General features: G+C 35.4%; 1 protein-coding gene across 26 annotated transcripts in view; it reads right to left on the bottom strand.

Moving 5' to 3' along the window:
• Positions 1–4,769: 4,769 nt before the first annotated feature.
• The window catches only part of NRXN1 (neurexin 1), a 1,136,507-nt gene continuing 1,119,220 nt past the window's right edge, over positions 4,770–22,056 (bottom strand). For all 26 annotated transcript variants that reach the window (XM_058429190.1, XM_032178109.2, XM_058429196.1 and 23 more), the window contains one exon: positions 4,770–6,646. In XM_058429190.1, the coding sequence (XP_058285173.1) occupies positions 6,339–6,646 (308 nt within the window). In that variant the 3' untranslated portion in view covers positions 4,770–6,338. The remainder of the gene's footprint in view (positions 6,647–22,056) is intronic.

Genomic DNA, 22,056 nt, shown 5'->3' with positions numbered 1-22,056 from the left:
ATGACAACCAAAACTGGGTCCTAACATTACCAAATGTCTCCTGGGCAAAAATGCCCCTGGTTGAAAAGCACTGTTTGCAGGGAGGTCTTTTTGAGGCCTCCCTCAGAACTCTTTCCTAATGAACTTATTTTCATGTAAATGTATGCAAAATTTGCCAGTGATGAATATTAGGACATCATATGAGAAAATCGAGATATAAATTTATCTCAACTGATCGGTGTTCAATACAATGAAATTTCTCATGGTTAAATGTAAAATACTACATTTATATTCAAGTAATAAGTGTCTAGGTACAAGTTAAAGGAGACTTTACCTGGAAAAAATCTGATAATTTTAGTTGATCATTAATTCAATGTAATTCAAACAAGTAATATATGCTTTTGAAAAATCATGAAATCTGAAGTGTCATTATCAGGGAGAAAATGTTCAAATCAAGGAAGGTAAACCATTGTATTCTGGCTGATTGCCAAATGCTGTGGTTGTTTGGTATCAGATTTTGTGAACAGGTTCGGGAAAAGGTTACTAAGATTATGAGATGCCTAGAGTCTATATAATCTGAGTAATGGCCATGATAAACCAGAATATTCAGATTGGAGCAGAGAAAATCCAGGCAGTGTTTGGGGGAGGGTGACGGTATTGGAAAGGCTGTCATGTGGAAAAAGGGTATATTCTATTTTGCACAAAGAGAATTAGAAATCAATAAGTGGAAGTTACAGAAAGCTAGATATAAGGAACCAAAATTATCCTATGATGAAATTGATTTACTTGCAAAGGAGCTACCCTTCCTTTAGCCATGGCTATACAATGCTTTGTCTGGGACATTGTAAAAGTGTCTTCTATGTTGGGAAAAATAGTAACATAAACCCCTACAATAGTCTTAATTTAAAATACACAAATTTATGATAATTCTACTCTCTTAGTAACTACCTAGCACACTTTAATTTTACCCTATTAAACAGGTGAACTTTTACTTTTATCTTTTAGTAAAATATTGAACTTTATAAAAGCATTTAAGTGCATTATGTTTTTTGTTCCTCACAATCCTATAGGTTATCTCCTTATCGTTCTCTTTATGGCTGAATAAACTTAGTATGACTGAATGATTGCATGAAGTCCCACAGCTAGTAATTTTCAAATCTAGTATTTAGACCGACTTTGCTCGAAATATTGTGCTTGTGACAGATCATTATTAAGATTATTTTACTTAACTGAAAGCACACTGTTCTAATCAGTAATCATCTGAAATTTCACAGACCAGAAGCATTCAATACTTCAATAATTCTTTTATTGATTGCTATTTTTACTGAATGAATACTATGGTTCCATATTCTATGTTTCTCAAGAAGTTATTTTCTCCTTTTTATTTAAAGGTGACCACATATTTAGGGGTCAGTAAGGTATTTTTCATAGTCTAGCTGCCACTCTCAAATATTGGTGACCTCTACATGCTTAAAGATGGATGCTTTGTTGGCTTAGCCCTTGCTGCATATTAGATGTTCACTGACTGTCTTAAAGGTGCTAAATCAAAGATTCCAATTCTTGGAGAAGTTTGCCCTTAAGTGAATATTAAGTTGTTCAGAAGAGTAGACATATGTGGGATGAATGGGGTGATTTTCATACATTGGGCCTCAATAAATAATTGAAGATTGAATTTGTAAAAATGAAGCAAGATTAATTGCAATAAAAATTGTGTAACTGGACATTTATTTATAGAGATGGATACTGTAATGGTTAAAGTTAGTTCATGCCATCTCTTTGATGCTTTTCTTTTTCTTTTTTTTTTTTTTTTGAGATGGAGTCTCGCTCTGTCACCCAGGCTGGAGTGCAGTGGCGCAATCTTGGCTTACTGCAACCTCCACTTCCCAGGTTCAAGCAATTCTCCTGTCTCAGCCTCTTGAGTAGCTGGGAACACAGATGCCTACCACCACTCCTGGCTAATTTTTGTATTTCTTGGTCTTCTTATTACTCACTGAACCATTCATCTTCAGTATTATTTCTAAAAAAGTTGTGTTTATATCTAATGTCTGTTTTAGTGATTCTCAGTCATTTGGGAAACTTTGAAACCCTTTGAGGATTTGATGAACCTAATGAACACTTTTATCGGGAAAATGCTCATTTACATATACTTGCCAAGTTATTTTATGTATAAATATATATAATTATTTTATGTTAAATATGTAATACTTATATTAAAATATTTATATTAAATATTTAATACTTATATCAAAATATTTATATTAAATATATAGATTTATATATTTATATGTAATAACAATTATATATTTACATTAATATATCTATCCATTATATATACCTATATATCTTTTACATATATATTTACATTTATCTCTATTATTGTATATGTAAGTTAGCAGCCCCTGATGCCTAATCACTGGGCCCTGGGCATCTATGCCCTCTATAGGTTAAGACCCAAAATCCTTGGTCTGATTACTAAGTTTTATATAGCAACCGCCTTTGAAGTGCCTACATATTTTTAAGGGAAACTAAATTATATATCCTTTAATTTAGACATTAACAAAATGTGGATTGTTTGTTACATTTTTACAATCATGAATTAATAGTAATAAAGAAATGACAAATATATCTAGACACTGCAGGAACAAAACAAATTAAGCATTCATGTTCAGACTTTTTACTATTGAAGAAAAAAAGACCAAACTCTTATACATTTTCATCAGAAAATTATTTTCAAGTGCCAGGGTTTTAAAACAGTTTCCAACTGTTGAACTAAAACTTACTCTGATAAATCATCTGATTTCTAAAAAGCTAATTTGCTTTGTGAGAAATAAATATAGTTTTCTGGAAAGAAACACTACGTTCTTTTATATATTTAGTTTTGTTTTTTTTTTTCCCAAATAACACAACGTGAGAGTCAAAGAAATTAGGCAAATAGTAACTAGTATGTGATAGTGTTGGAATTTAATCACAGGTTTACTTAACTTAGATTCCATTGTCTTTTATAGAGAAAAAGCATATTTATGAAATTAGTATTTTAATATTGTTTTCGACTAATACTGTATGAGTTTATGGTTTCTGGCATATCAAGATGAACAAATGTAAACAAAAGTACATTTAATGGCTATATCTTTAAGTGTATGAATACAGAGGTGTTTAATGACTAGTAAAATCCAGAAAAAAGAGAGTCAACATTCTTCCTCTATAAGGATGGGTCTTCCCTTCAAATGCAGTCTTCTTTACTTTCCCACTTAAGCAGGAAATGGTACCGCATATAATTTTTAAAATTAATAAATCCACAGTTGTATTAAGAAATATTTTATTAACAAAACAGTAAATTCCACTTGCTTAGCATTTCCAATAATGGATAAATTGGCCTTGCAACAGAAAAACAAACGAACAAATAAAAAAAGAAGAAGAAAACCCCTTAGATACCCAATCACACAAAGCACTAGAAGGGTAGGGTTATGTGGCCTTTCTTTGATGTCTTAGGGATTGACCACTTCATACATTATTGTAGTATTTGTTCTTTTAAAAAAGGCAACACATTACATGGATAAAAAAGAAGCGTAATCAATCAGAAAAGTTACAGTCTAGAGATGTAATCAAATTTATGCCAAGTAGTGTGAAATCCTCGATCAACTGCAAACTATGCAGGGAACCCTGATATGTTTGGTATGAAGATACTTGGGATTCAAGTCATTTTCTCCTTCTAACTCTGTTCCTCTCTTTTCTTTTTCCATTCAGGAAAAAATAATTTTTGCTAGAGTTTGTGTAAGCCAATAATATTAGAAATAATTTTACTGATAATAAACTATATCATTGCATGTAACTTTAAAATTTATGCTGGGGAGAAACATTGAAATCAATCCCAAACAACACATTTCATAGATATACTGCTTAAAATTACCATTATTCAATTCATTTTCTATTATATTTTAGAATCTTTCCAGATGGAAACTGGTTCAAGCTTAATAGATAAAATAGAAAAGCAACCTTAAAAAAAAAAAAAAAAAAACCCTTCAAGCTGTAAATTGGTAGTTTTACACTTCCCTTCTTATTTTGCTGGCTTTCCCTGAGTAAGACTGAATGAGATGGGGTAAAAGAAAAGACTCGTGAATTCTTTAACGTGGCAAATTAAAAAAAAATGAAAATCTAGAAAAGAAGTAATGGATATTAAATTTTCAATGTATACCTTCTACTTTCTGGGTCATAAAAAGCCACTAAGTTTCTTTGTACACAACAATTACTTGGCAACCATAGATAGTGGTGATTTGCTATGAATTATACATATTTCTAAGGTGCTGTATGTCTGAAATCCAGGCCACTTCTTGGCTTTTTTTCATCAACTAAAGTATCACAAAAGATGTTTTGCATTTTTTGCCTTTGCTGGTTAAAGCTAATTGTAAAGGTATTCTTCTCTTCTACAAAATTTATTATCGTTCTTTTAGAAGGTATTCAAGTAATGCAACCAATTTTTACTGAAACATCAACTTGCAATCTAATAATGCATTTTTTGCACTACCTTCTCATATTAATAATTTATTGCTGTGAACATCATTGAATAATATGCAAAACAAGTGTATAATCTATACTTTTCTACTACTTAATGTGTTAAACTAAAACTATATTTAATGATATATATGTAAAACCAGAAAAGTTAAAACATAGTCAATAATTAACAGAGAATGATTTTTTAAGTGGGTAGTAATACAGAATCAAAAATTACTGAAAAATACTTTCTTAGTTGAGAAAGTGTTTACTTTCCAGAAATGTTCATCATGCACATCAGATTCAGAGAATATATATATTATTTTATTAGAAAGAAAGTTTTCAATTGCAGCAGCCAGAGTTAAGGTGTAGATTAACCAATTTTGCTTCCATAACCTGCCCACATAATGGTTCTTATTCATGCAGCAGTATATCAGTGACATTCTATTTGATAAGGAAAGGTTCATTTCATTAGGGACTAAAATCTTCTTAAGGTTACCTGGGAGCAAGATCTCAATGAAGCAAATCATCCCATTTGTCATCAATACCTTGGCACAACCCTCTTCCTTCCTGCTTTTCAATTTGTCAGTAAATATTTGCTACTGTATGCACATTTGGATCATCCAGCATATCTGAGGGATTGCTGTGGATTCGTGTGTGTGTGTGTGTGTGTGTGTGTGTGTGTGTGTGAAAATAGTGAATGTATGTGGGAATGTATTTCAGGGAGAAAAGATTATAAGATACATATGTATATATTTGACTTTCTAATTCACACCTTTCATACAAGTACTGAAACTTAATTGCAACAGAATGAAGGCTGTACATATAAGAAAAGAAGTAGCTGAGTCTTTTTATATACATTCATACATATCTTCCTTAGAATAAACACTACACTGTAATTTCTTTAAAAAATAAAAGTAAGTAATTGTGGCAATTTATAATGGTGGCAAAAAAAAAAAACCAACTGAAATAATTGTTGCTCTGATGTCATAAAACTCCCTATACTTAGCAACACTTATAACATTGAATTTACCAAAAATGGCTGAAGAGCAGAGATATATTTTGCATTTTCTATACAACAGGCTATAAAACGTCACTTATCACAGTCCAGAAAGCACACAGAGATGGATTTTATATAAACATATGTAATAACATAATAAGCGTGCATGAAAATTTCCCAATGATTGCATCTATGCCCTCTTGTTTTTGTTTTGAAATTTTGTGTGAAAATGTGCCTTATATTTCACATTTTTGAAAATAAGGCCTCCATACTTTTTTTTTCCTCTCTCACAACCAGAAAGGGGCTTCTTGAATGTGTTCCTACACAAGTCTTCAAAAAAGCCAGCACTTTGTTTCAAATGCAAGTTCCAACCACTGCTCCAGTTGCACCAGGCGGCAAACTCTTAAAGGTTTGCAGGTTGAGTCATTCAAAAGGACAGTCTTCTCTGGCAATTGGACTAACTGACTTCTCAGGAAAGCGCTAGCACTTTGGCTAAATCCAGGATCATAGGTAGCTTCTTTTTTGTGTTATGTTTTGTGTTGTGCCTTGACGCTGTAATACTCCTTTGCTTTATGAATGCGTGCAGTCATCACTGTCTTTTAGAAATGTTCCAGCAACATAAAGACAAGCAGAGTAAATGAAAACACTGTGGATGTTAGGGAATTTATTGGCCCCTGTTTTTTGTTTTTCTTTTTTGAGAAACAAGAGCATGAGATACTTGTTTTTATTTTTTAAAAAGTCTTTCCTTCCTGATTGCATTCCCTGTCTTCTTTTGTATGTGCTTCATAAAAAGGAAAGTAAATAAGTTTATATTATGTCTCAGATAAAATGAAGACTATTTCTATACGAGTGTCCATTTAAGATCGTGGGATCAGACATAATACTCTTTATCCTTGTTTTTCTTATTTTTGTTGGAGCTTTTCGCACTGCTGGGTTGTTTCTCCTTTACGACAGCCCCATTGGACTGTGCTGAGTTACTGATGTAGTTTCGACTCTCGTCCACATGGTATGAGCCTTCATCCCGGTTTCTGTACTTGTACATGGCATAGAGGAGGATAAGGATGCACAGGGCGGCAGCGGCTACTATCCCAACGACCATACCCGTGGTGCTGCTGGACTCCCGGATCACTTCTGCTGAGCCTGGGTACGGCTCTCTGCCGCCTGCTCGGGTTGGGTTGGCTATAGAAAAGAGGATGAGAACAAACACAAAGTGATCATTGAGTTCACTGAATACCAGAAAGCTACATTTATTATCTAATTCTGACAGCACCTATGCTTTAGGAAAGGTATGCTCTTGATAAATGTAGGCATCCCTTTGCCTCATGGTTACTAAAAACTAGGGACTGTGATTTAAAGTTCTCTGGGAGAGATTTGTTGCTGTGTCTTCTTTTTTCACAAATCAATTTTGTTCACAGAGTTTGGTAAGCATTGTCCCAAATGAACTCCAATTAGCTCTAAAGGGCCATGTGGGTGGCTTAAGTAAAAAAAACCACAAACCCAACATAAAGAAAAGCAGAACAGCCCTACCCTATAATACTAGAGGGAATCATAAGAATCAGATTGGTGTTGCTCTAGAACATAGGTCTAACTCTAGACTGAATCAGGACAACTAAATTCAGGATTACTTTAGAAATCATATTCCCTTGTATTTTAAAGAATACGGTACTGAACAATAAGATAATCCATACATTTTAACTGTCTGCTTTTTAAAGTATAACTTCAGTTACATTTTTATAAAAGACTAATTTCCATTTTGTTGGAGATTCATTTGTTTACATAAGTATGTGTGTATTTTATTAATTGATTGGGGAGCTCCCAAGCTGAACTTTGGAGGAGAAAGTAATATTCTTTCTCAGTTTTAAATACAGTCTAGATTGATTTTTTAGTCAAAACTCTGAACTACCTAATAATAATAGAAGACTGGCTAGTCTAGTTTTATTCAACTGACAAAACCCTTCTTCAGTCTTCCCAAGGTATAAATAAGGCTCTTTCTTGGATGAGAGCAATGGATTTTGGGGTGCCTACGTCTTCTTGAAGGCTTGGTCAGGCACTGAAATTGATGATTGATGGGGAAGAATGGACCTGAGATTTAATTGGTAGATGTGAGGAGGAGAAGGGACAGCTCTTTTCCTCTATATGTAATAAACTTTTTTGATATAAAAGGAAAGAAACTGTAGAGAGAGAAGAAGAGTCTATCCTACTCTGACTGTAGGTCATTTTTTTCCTTGTGAATTGTGTTTTCTGTTTTTCCCTGAATCTCCATCCTCTCACTTGTCCTACATAAAAATATTACTTTTCAGATGTAATGTATTAAAAATGCTACAACTTTCGAAACACTATTCTTAGCCAATTATACATAATGAACAAATAATCTAACGATTGCATATATATTAGATAAGAATGTGTGTGTATGAGTGTGTGTTCGTGTGTAAGAACTGAAAACTCAAGACTAAAATTGTGCTTTTATTTCACTACTAGTAAATATCATTTAGTAATTAATTTTAATAATTCTGCAAAAGTTCTTGTTAATTAATTACTGGGAGTCATTTTACCAAACATATGGCTCTATACTGCTTTGGAATTCCATTTTCAAATATCACCAAGATTTCTTTTGCCTAAATGTGCATGTGTGTGTGTGTGTGTTTTTCTGTGATTTTCTTTTCCTTCCTCAAATAAAGCCTTAACAAATACAGCCATTCCAAAGTAGTAGCTCTCAGTCTCAAAGTAGCAATATGCTATGTTCCGGTGCTACAAAATGTAGCGGTAAAACTTTTTATTCTGAATATGTCATTGCTTGTTTTACAAAAGCCCACGGAGTGTGGCTGAATAAAAAGCTTTGGAGTTGCTTCTGTGGACAAGGTGAAAAGAGACAAAGACTACAATCCACAGTATTTGATTACAGGAATTAATTTCCTCTCATGAAGAATAGAATCTACTGCAGTAACTCTGTCACTACCTGACAAACCAAAGGCAGCACTTTCTCTTTTAAATACAGTCAGTCATCTTTGCCAAAGTGTGCCAATTAGCTCAGCTGCTTTCACTAAATGAAAACTTTCATTTTACAGAGCATTCTTTTACTATGGTGTCTCAAGAGCTAAAAAGGGAATTTTGTTTAAATGTTACCTAAATCATTTTTTCCAACCTGATGGAATGCTTTCATTTTAAACACATTTTCACAATTACCTCACTTTTACTTTGTCTGCCAGAAGGGAATAGGGAGAATGGAGATAACATTTGAATCATTTAGCTTATGACAGTAAAATCTGAGAATTTTAATGGAGTGGAGGATTTATATTTTGTATACTAAGAATAGACATGTATTTTTTTCAATAAGGAATTGGTATTGTAAATGGACTATCTTATCAAAAAATACTTTATCTGCTAAAATATTTCTGAGAGGTTTTCAAAACAACTATGCACATAGCATAATAACAGCAACTTTGTGTTAAAATAAGAATGAGGTCACAAAGACCATAACAAAGCCTGAAACACTTTAACTGTGCCACATGCATTTGAAAACATCTCCTGTTTAAGGAAAATACTTTCTTTTTTGCAACACTAGCCACATTGTTGCTTAAATCATACGAGGCCTAAAAATATCTCTATACAAAACCCAGATGTAAATCCCAGATGTAAAAATTCTAAATGTCATGTTTCTTAAAAAGATAACCTAGAAAATCTCTACCAAAATTAAAATCTAAACCCAATAAACATGTTATCTTTCTTTTCCCCAGATTCACATTAAAATTTTAATAACCATCATAGCAGATATTATTATAGGTATGTTTGGAATAGGTAGTTACTCCCATATCTAACTGATTAATTAATATTCTTTTTCTATTTATGCTTCAAATCTGAAGGCTAAGTGAAATTTTTCTTAACTTTTCTTCTAAGACTAGAAATATTTATGTGTTGGCCGGGCGTGGTGGCTCACATCTGTAATCCCAGCACTTTGGGAGGCCGAGGCGAGTGGATCACGAGGTCACGAGATGGAGACCATTTTGGCCAACATGGTGAAACCCCGAAATACAAAAATTAGCTGGGCATGGTGGCGTGTACCTGTAGTCCCAGTTACTTGGGGGACTGAGGCAGGAGAATTGCTTGAACCCGGGAGGCAGAGGTTGCAGTGAGCTGCAATTGCACACTACACTCCAGCCTGGCAACACAGCGAGACTCTGTCTCAACCAAAAAAAAAAAAAAAAAAATTTATGTATTAATGGGACATCTCTCCCAGATATGCAATAAAAGGCCAAAGAGATTTAAATATATTCATGAATTATAAATGTGGCTTCTCTTATTGTTGCTAATGCTTTATTTTGATGATCACTGAAAAATCTCTGATGGAATTTTATATTAATGTAAATGTAGAGAATAGTATCAATGACTAATATGGTTAAATGTCTTTTTATATAATTTGTTCAAAATTTATATAAAAGGGAAATGCAGTCATCTCAACCATTTACTAAAATGTGAAAAAAAAGAGAAACTTATAATTAATTTGTATATTTCATGGATTTAAGAATTTTGCATTCCCTCTACACTATATAACAAACTAAGACATTTTTAAAAAAGCAATCTGCAACATGTTTTATTCTTAGCAGTGCTGAAATGTGAATAATTTAATTAAAATTTACTTTCATCCCTTTTTTCTTTGTCCCAGCACGTGACAAAGAAACAAGTGAAAGAGAATGACTTGTTAAAAAAGATTTGTTAAAAAAAAAAGCAAGTAAAAGACAATAAAGAAGGGGGAGCTAAAATAATGGAATACACAAAAATAAGCTTAAGTCTTTAAGTCTTAAATCTTCAAAGATTAACTCCCACGTGTAGGTAAAATTAAGCCGATGTAGCCAGTTCATTACATTGGGCCCAGGGGCATAAGGAACTCGGGTCAGTGGAAAACTTCAGTAGGACTGACAGTGATGTACTACAAGCGAGGAGAGCAAGAATGCACACCTTCATCACAATACGAAGGCTTTTGGCTTTTGCTGGCATTTTTAACCTAAATGATTTGGAAGCTACTGATTATTCTAGCAAGGAAATAGAGCAGTACAATAGTTATGACCCATTTCATATTTGTATTCACTTCTTTCCTACTCACTTCTGAGATTCATTTAGCCAAATGGCTATAGAAAAATTCCTGGGACTCTTGCACTTATAAAGCATGTTACCTTAAAGGACCACTGAAAAGTAGCTTTTAATCCTTCCTCTCTCTTCTAGCATTTGGTAAGATACAGTGGTCTGCTTTGTCCCTGTAGATTTATCAAGAATCCTATGAATTTTCTTGTTTTTTGTTGTCTAATATATATTGTGGTAACTTAGGTAAACGTAAGCTACCAAGTGTTTGGACAGTTAGTAACATATTTCTGCACTATGCTCTAAATCAATTTGTTCATATCTGATGATAATTCAGATGATAATTCATTGTGGAAAATGAACAGTTAATACTAAAGGCATATTCTAGTGCCTTGTCACAGAGAAAAAATAAATGCAACTGTTGCTCTGCATTAAAAAGTAAAAAAAAAAAAATCTTTAAGATTTTAATTTATCTTTTGCTGAGATAGTTATTTTAAACTACAACAACAGGAAAGGAAATTGCCCTATGTGTTATTTCTTTATTTTTGATAGTCTTTGATACAGTATCTGTGAAAGAACACCATTTCCTCAAATTAGAACAAATTTAGATCCAATTAAGAAACACATGGGGAAAATATGTTTGAGACACATTAGACTTCAGTACAGACCAGAGAGGGCTGTCAGTGCAGGCTTCATCTCTTACCAGCTTGTTGCACCCTCTGTTGCTTCCTCCATTCTCCTCTGTATTTCTCCTCCTACTTACCCTTCTTTATTGCCTCTGTGCCTTGCTCTTCCAGCTCCTGAATTATCCTTGTAAGGGGCCCTCACCACCCCCAGGTAAATGAAGAAGGTCAGGCCAGCAGGGGTCAGGACTTTTTGCCTCATGGGTTAGCGTATTACTCAGGAAGGTGTTCAATAAACCATAAAATTTATTTTCAAGTTCTGAATTTCAAAACACAATGTAAAATAATTCTTACTGGCACAAATGTCTAACTGTGATTATTTCACCAGAACAGGTTTTGTGTTTCATATTGGCATGATTACTTTTAAATATAACTTTCTAAATTTGTTTGCAAATAAAATTGTATGGTTTATCGAAACAAATAATATTTGATCACTAATTTAAAAGACTTTTGTGATGCATCCGGTGATATGATGGGGGCACATTAAGCCATTAAACTTTGCACTGTATTTATCAGTTTGCATTGTTGGATTATATCTAATCATACCTTAGCATATGCAAATAGAAGTTAAAGCTTGCAATTACTTAGTACAACGATTCACAACTGAAGTGCTAAAATAACTAAGCAATTTGAAAGATACATTTTTGAATGTTAATAAATTTTTCCAAGGAGATTTCACTTTGCAATGGTAAGTGACATCCTTCATTTTTCTTTCTGAAATTGGAAACAGCAATCAATTATTGTCATTAAAGAAAACTGCTCTTGATCTATGTTTTTGCAACTCTGCATGATAAATGGTGTTTAAAATCCTAATTCCTGATATAGAATGGGGTTTGGTGGGTGGTGGGATCTTATCTTTTTATTGACAAGTTCACCAAGGCATTAGCATGCCATCAGATGCTCTTCTTATCACTCAAATTGCCATTTTTATGAAATTATTTTGTATACTGGAATGAGCTGTTCTTCCACTGTAATCTTATATATATATTTTGGTTCCAAAGTTAACTTTCAAGGTAAGTTTGTAGTTTCTAGGTAATTTTTCGGGCTGGTTTTATTTCTTCAGTATAGACTGTTGGTGTATGTGTATGTCATCAACTATGAACCTGGCACACCAAGGATAAAGTAAGAGTATCATTATAACCTGATGACAATGAAAATTCAGCTTTTGAGCTTTGAGAAAAAGATTGTAAGAAACTACCAATCTTAGGAAATAATAAAGAATAAGACATGCTAGTGGTTAAAAAAAAAATAGGCTATATATTTAAGATCAGGAGGGGATCATAAGGGATCATTAAACTCCATAATGGCCAGCACATATCATTCTGCTAACCAGAATTGTTAGGTGTCCTGTCTTGCAATGATCCTTAAAAAAAAAAAAAAAAAAAAAAAAAAAAAAAAAAAAAAAACTCTTGGCAAGATGCATTTACTGAATTTCTTCTCACTAAGAGTTTCTGACCAGTCTTTCTGGTTTTCTTATAAATTAAGCTTAAAGTATAGATTTTAAATTTCTGTCTCCACCCCACCTAGGAAAAAGAGTTGCCTAAAATGATCTCATTAGACCAGAGTTCTATACTGTGTCTAACAGATGTGGAAGTTATTATAATTCTAGGCTAGCCTTGAAAGTGATTTTGGATTTATAGGGGGAAGATTTGACTTTTCCAGTACTCAGTTTCATTAATACTGTGAAAAGAAAATTGGAATTGTAGCCTCCTGGGGTGTTTGTGAATTGAGATTAACACAGTTTTTTTTTTCCCCATTTGGAAAAAAACAACTCAAAGTTTATTACTTTTTCCCATTTTTTTGCTTCAATACAATGTAGGCCAGAAGAAACAATTATGATGCAATCATTCACAAGAAGCCATGTTTAAATGCAACATTTGTAGGAAAGCAGGGATAAAATGATTTATATGACATGCATTAATTTCGACTCATGCTGTGGTTTTGTAAGAAGTGAGGGATGCTGAATGTTTCAAATTCCTTCCACTCTCCCTCCTACCAATTCCACCCATGCCTGCACATTCTGAAGTACACTTATGGAGGTCAGACAAGTCTTGAGAGGACATGTCTGACACATCTTAGCCCTTCCCCAATACATCGGAGATTTAGAAAGAACTTGGAAATCAACAAACCTTTGCTACCTGCCTGGCTGCTGTCTCTGACATTTTCCTCTGCTTCTTTCAAAACCACCAAAGCATGCATTTGAAGGGCAGTTAAGGGGCCACCCCTCTGATATTGAGAGGTTCATTATCTTCTCCAGAGATCTAGGTATTGAATGGGAAGGGATGCTAGACACGGAAAAACTCATCCTGTGCCTGCACAATGGAGAAACCCAACTAGGACAGGCTGCTACCTCAAATGGTACCACATGGAACAGAAGAGACAATGGATGTCCACACTCTGTATGACCTTGGTGACACTGAAAACGAATAAACAGAGGAACATGCACAATCTCCCTCATCTCCAGGGGAAGGCATAGGATCATGGTATTTACAAGTCTTATTTTTCAATTATTCAGTATGTCGTAAACTATATGTCCGCAGCTTAGTCATCCATAAGCTTCATAGGTTTTTTACATAGTCATTGTATCCTTGTGGTTTGCATCTATTATCGTGCTTACTCCAGCACCATGGTCCTTACTGTTCTCATGGCCATTCATAGTCTGTTCACAGCTACCTACTCCAATTTGTCTTCCATATTTGTCCAAGGAAGTTACAGCTGTACTATTATTGCTGTCCCCAACTCCTCACATACCAAAAAGAGTTCAACCTCTATGCCTTGCTCATATAACCTTTCATCTTCTGCCTGTTTAAATAGTACTTATTTCTCAAAGCTTGGCTCGAATGTCCCATCTTTTATGATTTTTTCTCTAAGAAAATCCCCTCCTTCTATCAATGAATATATAATGAGCTATAGTTAACATTCCAGGGACTATATGAGGTCCTGAGGGTATAGGAGATAGCGAAACAAACTTGATGTATATGTCCGCATGGACCTTAAAATATAGTGAGGCAGACAGGCATACAAGAAGGAATCACACAGTTAAGTAACAGCTGGGATATGCACGATGAAGGAAAACTGTAGGTACCATGCAGGAGTAGGACAAAGGCTTCTGATTGCAACTGCAGAATCAGAAACATCTTTCTGAATTAGTGACACTTACGATAAAAATGAGTAGAGAGTAGTCAAGTGAAAGTGGGCAGAGGAGTCTACGAAACACATGTCGAATGACCTTGAGGAAACAGTTTACTTTTCAGGAATTAAACAACAGTCAGAGTGGTTGTAGCACAGTGAGATTAAAGGGAGAGTGAGAAGAAATTTCAAGGTGGACATGAAATTTATCACAGAGACTAGACTGGAATAAAGCCATAATAAAAAGATGAGCGTATTTAACCCCATAAATAACAATTTTATGTGGCAAAAGCCATAACATCATTAACAAAATGAAAATGACAAAGGAGGGGGGAAATATCTGTAGTACATATGATGGACCAAGAGTAAATACCTCTAAAATACAGAGTGTGTGTCAACTGATAGGAAAAAAGACAAACAACCTAACAGAAGTATGGAGAAAAATACACACAAGCAAGTGGAGAAGAGATCTCAATGCTGGTGAGAATATTCTTAATAATTATTTGATTGTTATTAGAAAGTAATCCAATAACATCTATTAAATTTTTTAAAATAAATTCTCTCAACCATATATCACATTACTAATTTTAACATTCATTCCATACTACTGTAAAATCTCACTTAAATGTTTCAATAGTTTTGTCTTTTTTCAACTAGATTGTTGGTACTATCAACAGTTTCCTGTGACTCTGTTTCTCTTTCTTATTAGTTCTCTCACCTTCCAAACTCTAGTGAAGATTGAACACACTGGCTGAAAACTGCATGTTTTATGTATAGTTAGATGAAAACTTTTCTAACTTGATAAATTTTCAAGGGTAAACTAGGTTGAATCAAATCATTAAGAAAGTGGGAAAGCCAAGAACTGTGGCTCACACCTGCAGTCACAGCACTTTGAAAGGCTGAAGCCAGGTGTTCGAGACCAGCCTGGGAAAGAGAGCAAGACACTGTCTCTAGAAAAAATTAAAACAAACATTAGTTGGGCATAGTGGTGCACACCTGTAGTCCTAGCTACTCAAGAGTCCGAGATGGGAGGGCTATTTGAGCCCAGGAGTTTAAGAATAGAGTGAGCCACGATCATGTCACTGCCCTCCAGCCTCGGAGACAAAGCAAGAAAGTGAGAGAACTTTGATTTTAAAGTTTTGAGTAAAGGTGCTAAGCAAGGGGGCTGAACACTGACATTAACATCACATATTTCTTTAACTCACTACTTCTCTAACCCTCAACCTTTGTAATATCTGCAGTAAAAACGATAAATGTAGTATTTATTTCATTAAATCAGAAATCAATTCTGTGCTTGGGAGAACTGGGATCAATGTACAATAATGAAAATATTGCATTTGCTTTCCCTATGCTTCAAGGTAATATGTCACTTAATCCCAATGACTAAAGTCACTAAGCTATTTAAAGTTAACTGAGTCATCAGTTTGATTCATTTGGATGCCTTATTTACATCAACATCATCTGACACCCACAGTACTGCAAATAGTTGACAGCTAACTTGAGGCTCTTTTTTCAATTCAGTGTAGTTGTAGAAATTTCTAGGGTGCTTTTCAGTCCTGTTGCTATTGGAATTGAAAAGGGTCTCTTTACTCAGGCCCAACTTTCCATAATTGTCAAGCAGAAGAAAGCCATATAGGCAATAATTGAGAAAATCAGTTTCAAAACTAGGGACCCCAGAGAGTCTGTATATGTTTTTCATCAAAATGTATTACATTCCAGAGAAAATGCAAGAAGAGTTATATTTTGAAATGTAGATGATACTCCTTATTAACTGATTTCAACTCAACTGAGCTTCTTGATACCAAAATAGCTTCTCTTCCTGGGAGCTCATTGACTACAACACCCAAAAATATATACATCCAGAAATCACTTTTCTTAAGATCAATTTCCTTTTTTATATAGAGAAATTTGAATAATCTATCTTTACAAAAAAATGAGATTTATTCCACAGAATCCTTAAGGCCTGAAACTAGAAATTTTTGGGAAACCTGGTTTATAGTAAGACAAAAATGGCAACATTATAGCTAGAGTAATGAGGAGTATGTGTGTGAATGTGTGTGCATGTGTGTGAATGTGTGTGCATGTGAATATTGCGGCATTCCTTCCAATTCTCTCTCAGAAGTTGCTGAGTTTGCTGGGCATGGTAATTCATGCCTGTAATCCCAGTGCTTTGGGAGACTGAGAGGGCAGTGTGGCTTGAGGCCAAGAGTTCCAGACCAGCCTGGGCAACAAAGGGAGGAGATTCTGTCTCTACAGAAAATGTAAAAAATTAGCCCGGCATGGTGGTGCATGCCTATAGTCTCAGCTTCTGGGGAGGCTGAGGTGGGAGGATCACTTGAGCCCAGCAGTTTGGGGGTGCAGAGAGCCATAACTGCAGCACTACACTCCTGCTGGGCAATAGAGAACCTAATTAAAGAAAATGCTGAAGTCATTCTTTTCTTTTCCTTTTTCCTTTCCTTTTCCCTTTCCTTTTCCTTTTCCCCTTCCCCTTTCTCCTTCCTTTCTCCTTTCTCCTTTCCTTTCCTTCCTTTCCTCCTTTCCAAATTAATAGGTAAAGCTAAGCTATTAAATAGTTCCAGGAAAATTTAGCAATAACTTGGGGGTGAACAACTCACTTGACTAAGTAATCAAAACCCTCATGAAAACCTTCTTTCTTACATTCTTCCATGTATTTTAATATTACTCAATTGTCAACTGATGCTTAACACAGCTACTATGACTTCCCTGCAATACCTATATTTTGTTTCTTATTTTATTTAGTTAACAACTATTATTTTTACTATTATTATATGGTAGTTGCTGTGCTGTACACTTTACACATACATTTCATGTAATTTATTTCTCATAACACTCTGTGTTGTAGGTATTATCATTACAGGAAAGAAAATTAAGTCTCAAAGAGCTTAGGCTATTTAGACTTTATAAATGGAACAGCCAAAATTCAAACTCAGGTCTGTCTATGGCTACTAACATTTTATATACTCAGTGTATCTGCATTTCTCACTGTGGATCAATTTATTATTGTTTCTGATTTTATTCCTGTGTTAAAACACTTAGCACTTTAGGTGTATTTTCTTTTTTTTTTGTTGTTTTTTGTTTTTTGAGACAGAGTCTTGCTCTGTCGCCCAGGCTGGAGTGCAGTGGCGTGGTCTCGGCTCACTTCAAGCTCCGCCTCCCGGGTTCACGCCACTCTCCTGCCTCAACCGCCCAAGTAGCTGGGACTACAGGCGCCCACCACCACGCCCGGCTAATTTTTTGTATTTTTAGTAGAGATGGGGTTTCACCGTGTTAGCCAGGATGGTCTCGACCTCCTGATCGCATGATCTGCCCACCTTGGCCTCCCAAAATGCTGGGATTACAGGTGTGAGCCACCGCACTCGGACTTTAGGTGTATTTTCCAAGCAGTTGCCCAGTTCTACCCCTTCCAGCCACATTCTTCTTCACCTGCTGCCAGCTCTCTGTCCTTTGCTGTGGGAGTTAACATTCCCACAGAATCTTAGAAAAGCAGTGAAGAGTTGTAAAAATAATATCAAATTATGTATTAGGTTCTAGTCTAGGTCCTGCACCTAACTTTTTGAGTGACAGTTCGCAGTTCATTATCCTCTGCTAACATTCCTTTATCAGAAACATGATAGTGACACATAAATTATTTATATCCCAGGGTTACTGTGGGCATCAGATCAGGTAGGGCATTCGAAATTAAAGTATCTGAGGAGGATGAGGACTTTGTAAAAACAGTGATTATCTGATTGTTTTCTCTGCATCTTCCGCACAGAAGGTACTGAATCAGCAGCTGTCCCGACAATTATACAGTTTTGCAATATGTACTGCACACAGTGTCTCAATCATCTGTGGCAGTGACCATCAAGGACATTATTTCCCTGGGAGTAGTTGTATTTGAGGACTTCCCTTTCATGAAAGGAGGCCTTGTGAATTCAGGTGGCAAAAATGGTCATTTGCATTGTAGGGCATGTTGTTTCAGGCCATTAATTGTGGTGCTGCATGTGGAGCTTGTTTCTGTTTTTCTGTGAGACATTTTATCTTTAATGGATCAGTACTCTCTGGCTCCTACAGTTGGAGTGAATTACATTTCTTTCTCTTTCAAAATTTTATTATGATATTTTATGTTTTAGGTGTCATAAAACCAATCATCTAAGACTATTCTTTGGTAATAAATAGCTGACAGCAAGGCTTATTATATTGGTAAAAACTCCTTTGATTAGGTTTCATTGTTTCTTTCTAAAATTGTTAAGTCAATTTTCCCCCACTTCCTTCCCTGCTCTGCAATTGCACAGTGTACTCCGGATGAAATCCAAAGTAGACTTTCCATTGCAGAGGTGCATGCTGGGTCCTGGGTGCACCCCTCCTCCACCAGAGTGCTCGCACAGCATCTATATAAACCCGAGTCATTCTGTGTAATGGGGCAGTGTACAATTTTCCTGATTTAGAATTGGGTCTCTTTGCTTTGGGTGATCATCTTTATATTCCTGTCATGAAGCTATTGCTGTCTCAATTTTCTTTTGTTGGGAAAAAGATCAGATTCTTTTTGGTGAAAGTGCAATAGCTAAGGTGAAAGATTAGATAACCTCCCCTCTGAGCCCATTAGAAGGAAGTGTGTCAAGTCTAGCATTAGGAAATACGAAAGACAAGGCATCCATCACGGTGGGGAGGCTGTGTGGGTAGGTGTGCCTGGTAAGTCATGCTGCTGGGAGTATTACTGAGTGTCCTAGGAAGGAAGCAGGAAAGTTAATCATTTCTTCTCTCGAAAACACTCTCCCTTTCTTTCTCTCTCTTTTTGTTTAGTATAAAAAGCCTAATTTTTTTCCCTCCAAAAATTAAGAAGAGCAGATGATATGTGCCCTCCTCCTACCACAGGAACCTAAATTTATCCAGCTAAAGCATTGCTCCTGTCTTAGTGGTCACTGAGAAAAGTTTTATGCTGACAGAATTTAGAAATACTTTGAACAACTTGCTAGATGCTAAAGTATCCATCACTACCATTTCCCTATCTTGTTTGGGGATATTTCCATTTACGATATGGTTTACTATTTAGTTAATTTGGTACTACTACTAATAAAAGCTAATTTATATTATCAAAGCTTTCCTGTGGTAGACTATGTTAAGTGCTTTAGATGCATTGTCTCATTTTTATCAGTACAGCAATGTCATGAGTATTGAACATTATTCCTTTCATTTTGCAGATGTAAAAAGCTAAGTACACAGAGATTCAGTGATTTGCCTCTAATTACACAGTAGGTGGCCAAATTGAGATTTGAACACAGGCATTGGGATTTCTCAAGTTTACTCGATGAAACAAAATATTTTAGTGTGCTCTTAGATGTGACAAATTCAGTATTTTTCTTTCTCCTAGTTTTTTTTTTTAAATGTAATTAATGGCCTCTGGCTGTACTGGCATCTTTAATACACCATTTTTAACCTGGAAAATGTAAAGTATTCTGGTCTTTGCTATTATATTGCCAGTGCCAGGCTTCTTATAACATTTTGTTTATGAGTAAGGAGCAACTCATGATGAGAGTGATCTAATCGACAAGTTACTGTGTTGAGATGAGAGCTGAAGGCTAAAGCCAAATGTAGCATTTGCTGCCCCTTGGAGCATATGTGCCAACAATGAAACCATATTGGCTCTTCATGGAGGCAGCATGTCCTGTAGATTGGAATTCAGAATATGCTGGCTTACCTCTGATATCATCTGAGCAAATGTAATTAAAGAGGTACCAAGAGAATGCCACAGGAAGCCAATTTCATTATCAAAACAGGTATTTGACACAAATTACAAGACAACGTGACTATCCTTCCTGGATTTCATGTTTACGTTAAGAGATAAACTTACCTTATATTTTTCTAAACCTGTGCTACATTCCTCCCTTCAAGGTGGTTAAATATTTCAGAGCATGGATGTGCATCTCGTCTTCTTCCAAAGCTCAACAGGACATGTGCCATACTGTTAAAAGGCTCTTATATTTTAGCATCTTCCAATAAGAAATTGTGATGTGAAACCGATTATTAATGCTCTAAGGCTGGATACATACAGGCTGCCTAAAAACTTATGCTGTACTCCCTACAGAACAGTTTTCTGTTGCTTATTGTAGGAGGTTTCTGTATTAGCAACCATCTATTTTTTACAGACTTCAAGTAAATGCTTAATCTCACTTAGCAAACTCACTTATATGCTAAGTAATTATTATAAGTGGCCAATCATATGTTAGTTAAAACATTTTAACAGAGCCCACACTCTCTAATACCTAAAGAGATTGTGCTGATTTTTTACTCAGATCAAATGTGTAATGCCTTATGAGCGAGCTCACTACAAGGCAGAATAATGCCGCCATTGGCACATAACCAATGCTAGTAGCAGTGGGTCCTCCACCTATCACTGGATGTGTCATAATTATTTGTTAAACCCTTAGTATGTGGTATGTGTCAGACACTCTGCCAAGCATTGTGTATGAATCCTCTTTTTCCGAATCTCATAATTAACCATATTCTCCCCATTTTTCAGACTAGGAAACTGAGCATCAAAACTGCTAAGTAACTTTCCCAAGACCAGGAAAGTCCTGCATCTCAAACTAGTTCTATATAATTCCAAAGTCCTTGCCATAACTAATATTCATTTCTGGTGACATGTCACACTTCTTTCAAAATGTTGTTAAGAGCTTTTCTAAAGTGTGACAACCATTATTTTGTTTAAAAAAAAAAAAAAGTCCAAACCTCAGAAAAGGGTCAAAATAGTTCAATTAAATACAAGTTGCTATATTCTAAAAAAAAAAAAAAAATATGCACACACACACACACAAAATACCTTTTGCTTGTGATTTTGTTTTCTGCTGAACTCCTGGTAGAAACTAATTTTGTTGAATAAAAACTGGTTGCTGGGAAAGTTGATGTCAAGTTGACCAAACAAAGATAGGCTTCTTCCTGCCTCTTGGCCCCTGGCCTTCCATTTCTTAGGGCATTTGTAATTTCAAATACTTTATCTGTCCCTTTGATGTGTAAATATGGAGGACTTGGGAGCCATCTCTTTGTAATATAAACATCAAAGAAGATAGCGCCCCCTATCTCCTAATTTCTGTGGAAAGGGTAGGAACCTAACTTTAGTGGGCTCCGAGCTCCAAATTGTAAAACTATCCCCCTGTCATAAAAGCATGAGATAGTTTGTTTACATTTCCTTTGGGTGAAGCCCATTTGCAAGCACAGTTGGTCCCAAATCCATCCACCCCAGCACTTTTTTGTTAGTTTGTTTTCAGTGAGTGGTGCTCAGGCTGAAATCTGGCCCACCTCTCCTATTGCAACAGCCTTGACTAAATCTTCCTTGCCTGTTTAACTTTGTTCAATGTAATTTTTATTCTGACATTACTGCCTTCAGAAAAGCAGGGGAAAAGTGAGTCAAAATGATGTGTGATAAATCTATTCTACTTTAACCATGTACTACTTATTTTTATTCCAGTGTTCTGGAGAGTTAAATTTATATGGAAAAAACATTTCCTACACCAGCATGTTGCACACTGAAACCCAGCTAGCACATCAGTTTCCAACTCCAGCTGCCCCATCCCGCACCTGAATGATGAGCTGGGCCCTCAGCGCTGACTCTAGACTGGTACACAGGAGATGCTCTAGGCGTTCCCTCAAATGGAACACTCATTGCTACTTTTTTTTCTGGCGGCAGCTCAAAATCCTCCATTTTGA

This window comes from Hylobates moloch, unplaced genomic scaffold, assembly GCF_009828535.3.
Source record: "Hylobates moloch isolate HMO894 unplaced genomic scaffold, HMol_V3 SCAFFOLD_15, whole genome shotgun sequence".
Lineage (NCBI taxonomy): Eukaryota > Metazoa > Chordata > Mammalia > Primates > Hylobatidae > Hylobates > Hylobates moloch.
Note: the sequence above shows the minus strand (reverse complement) of the source record. Positions and strands in the feature narration are given on the sequence as shown.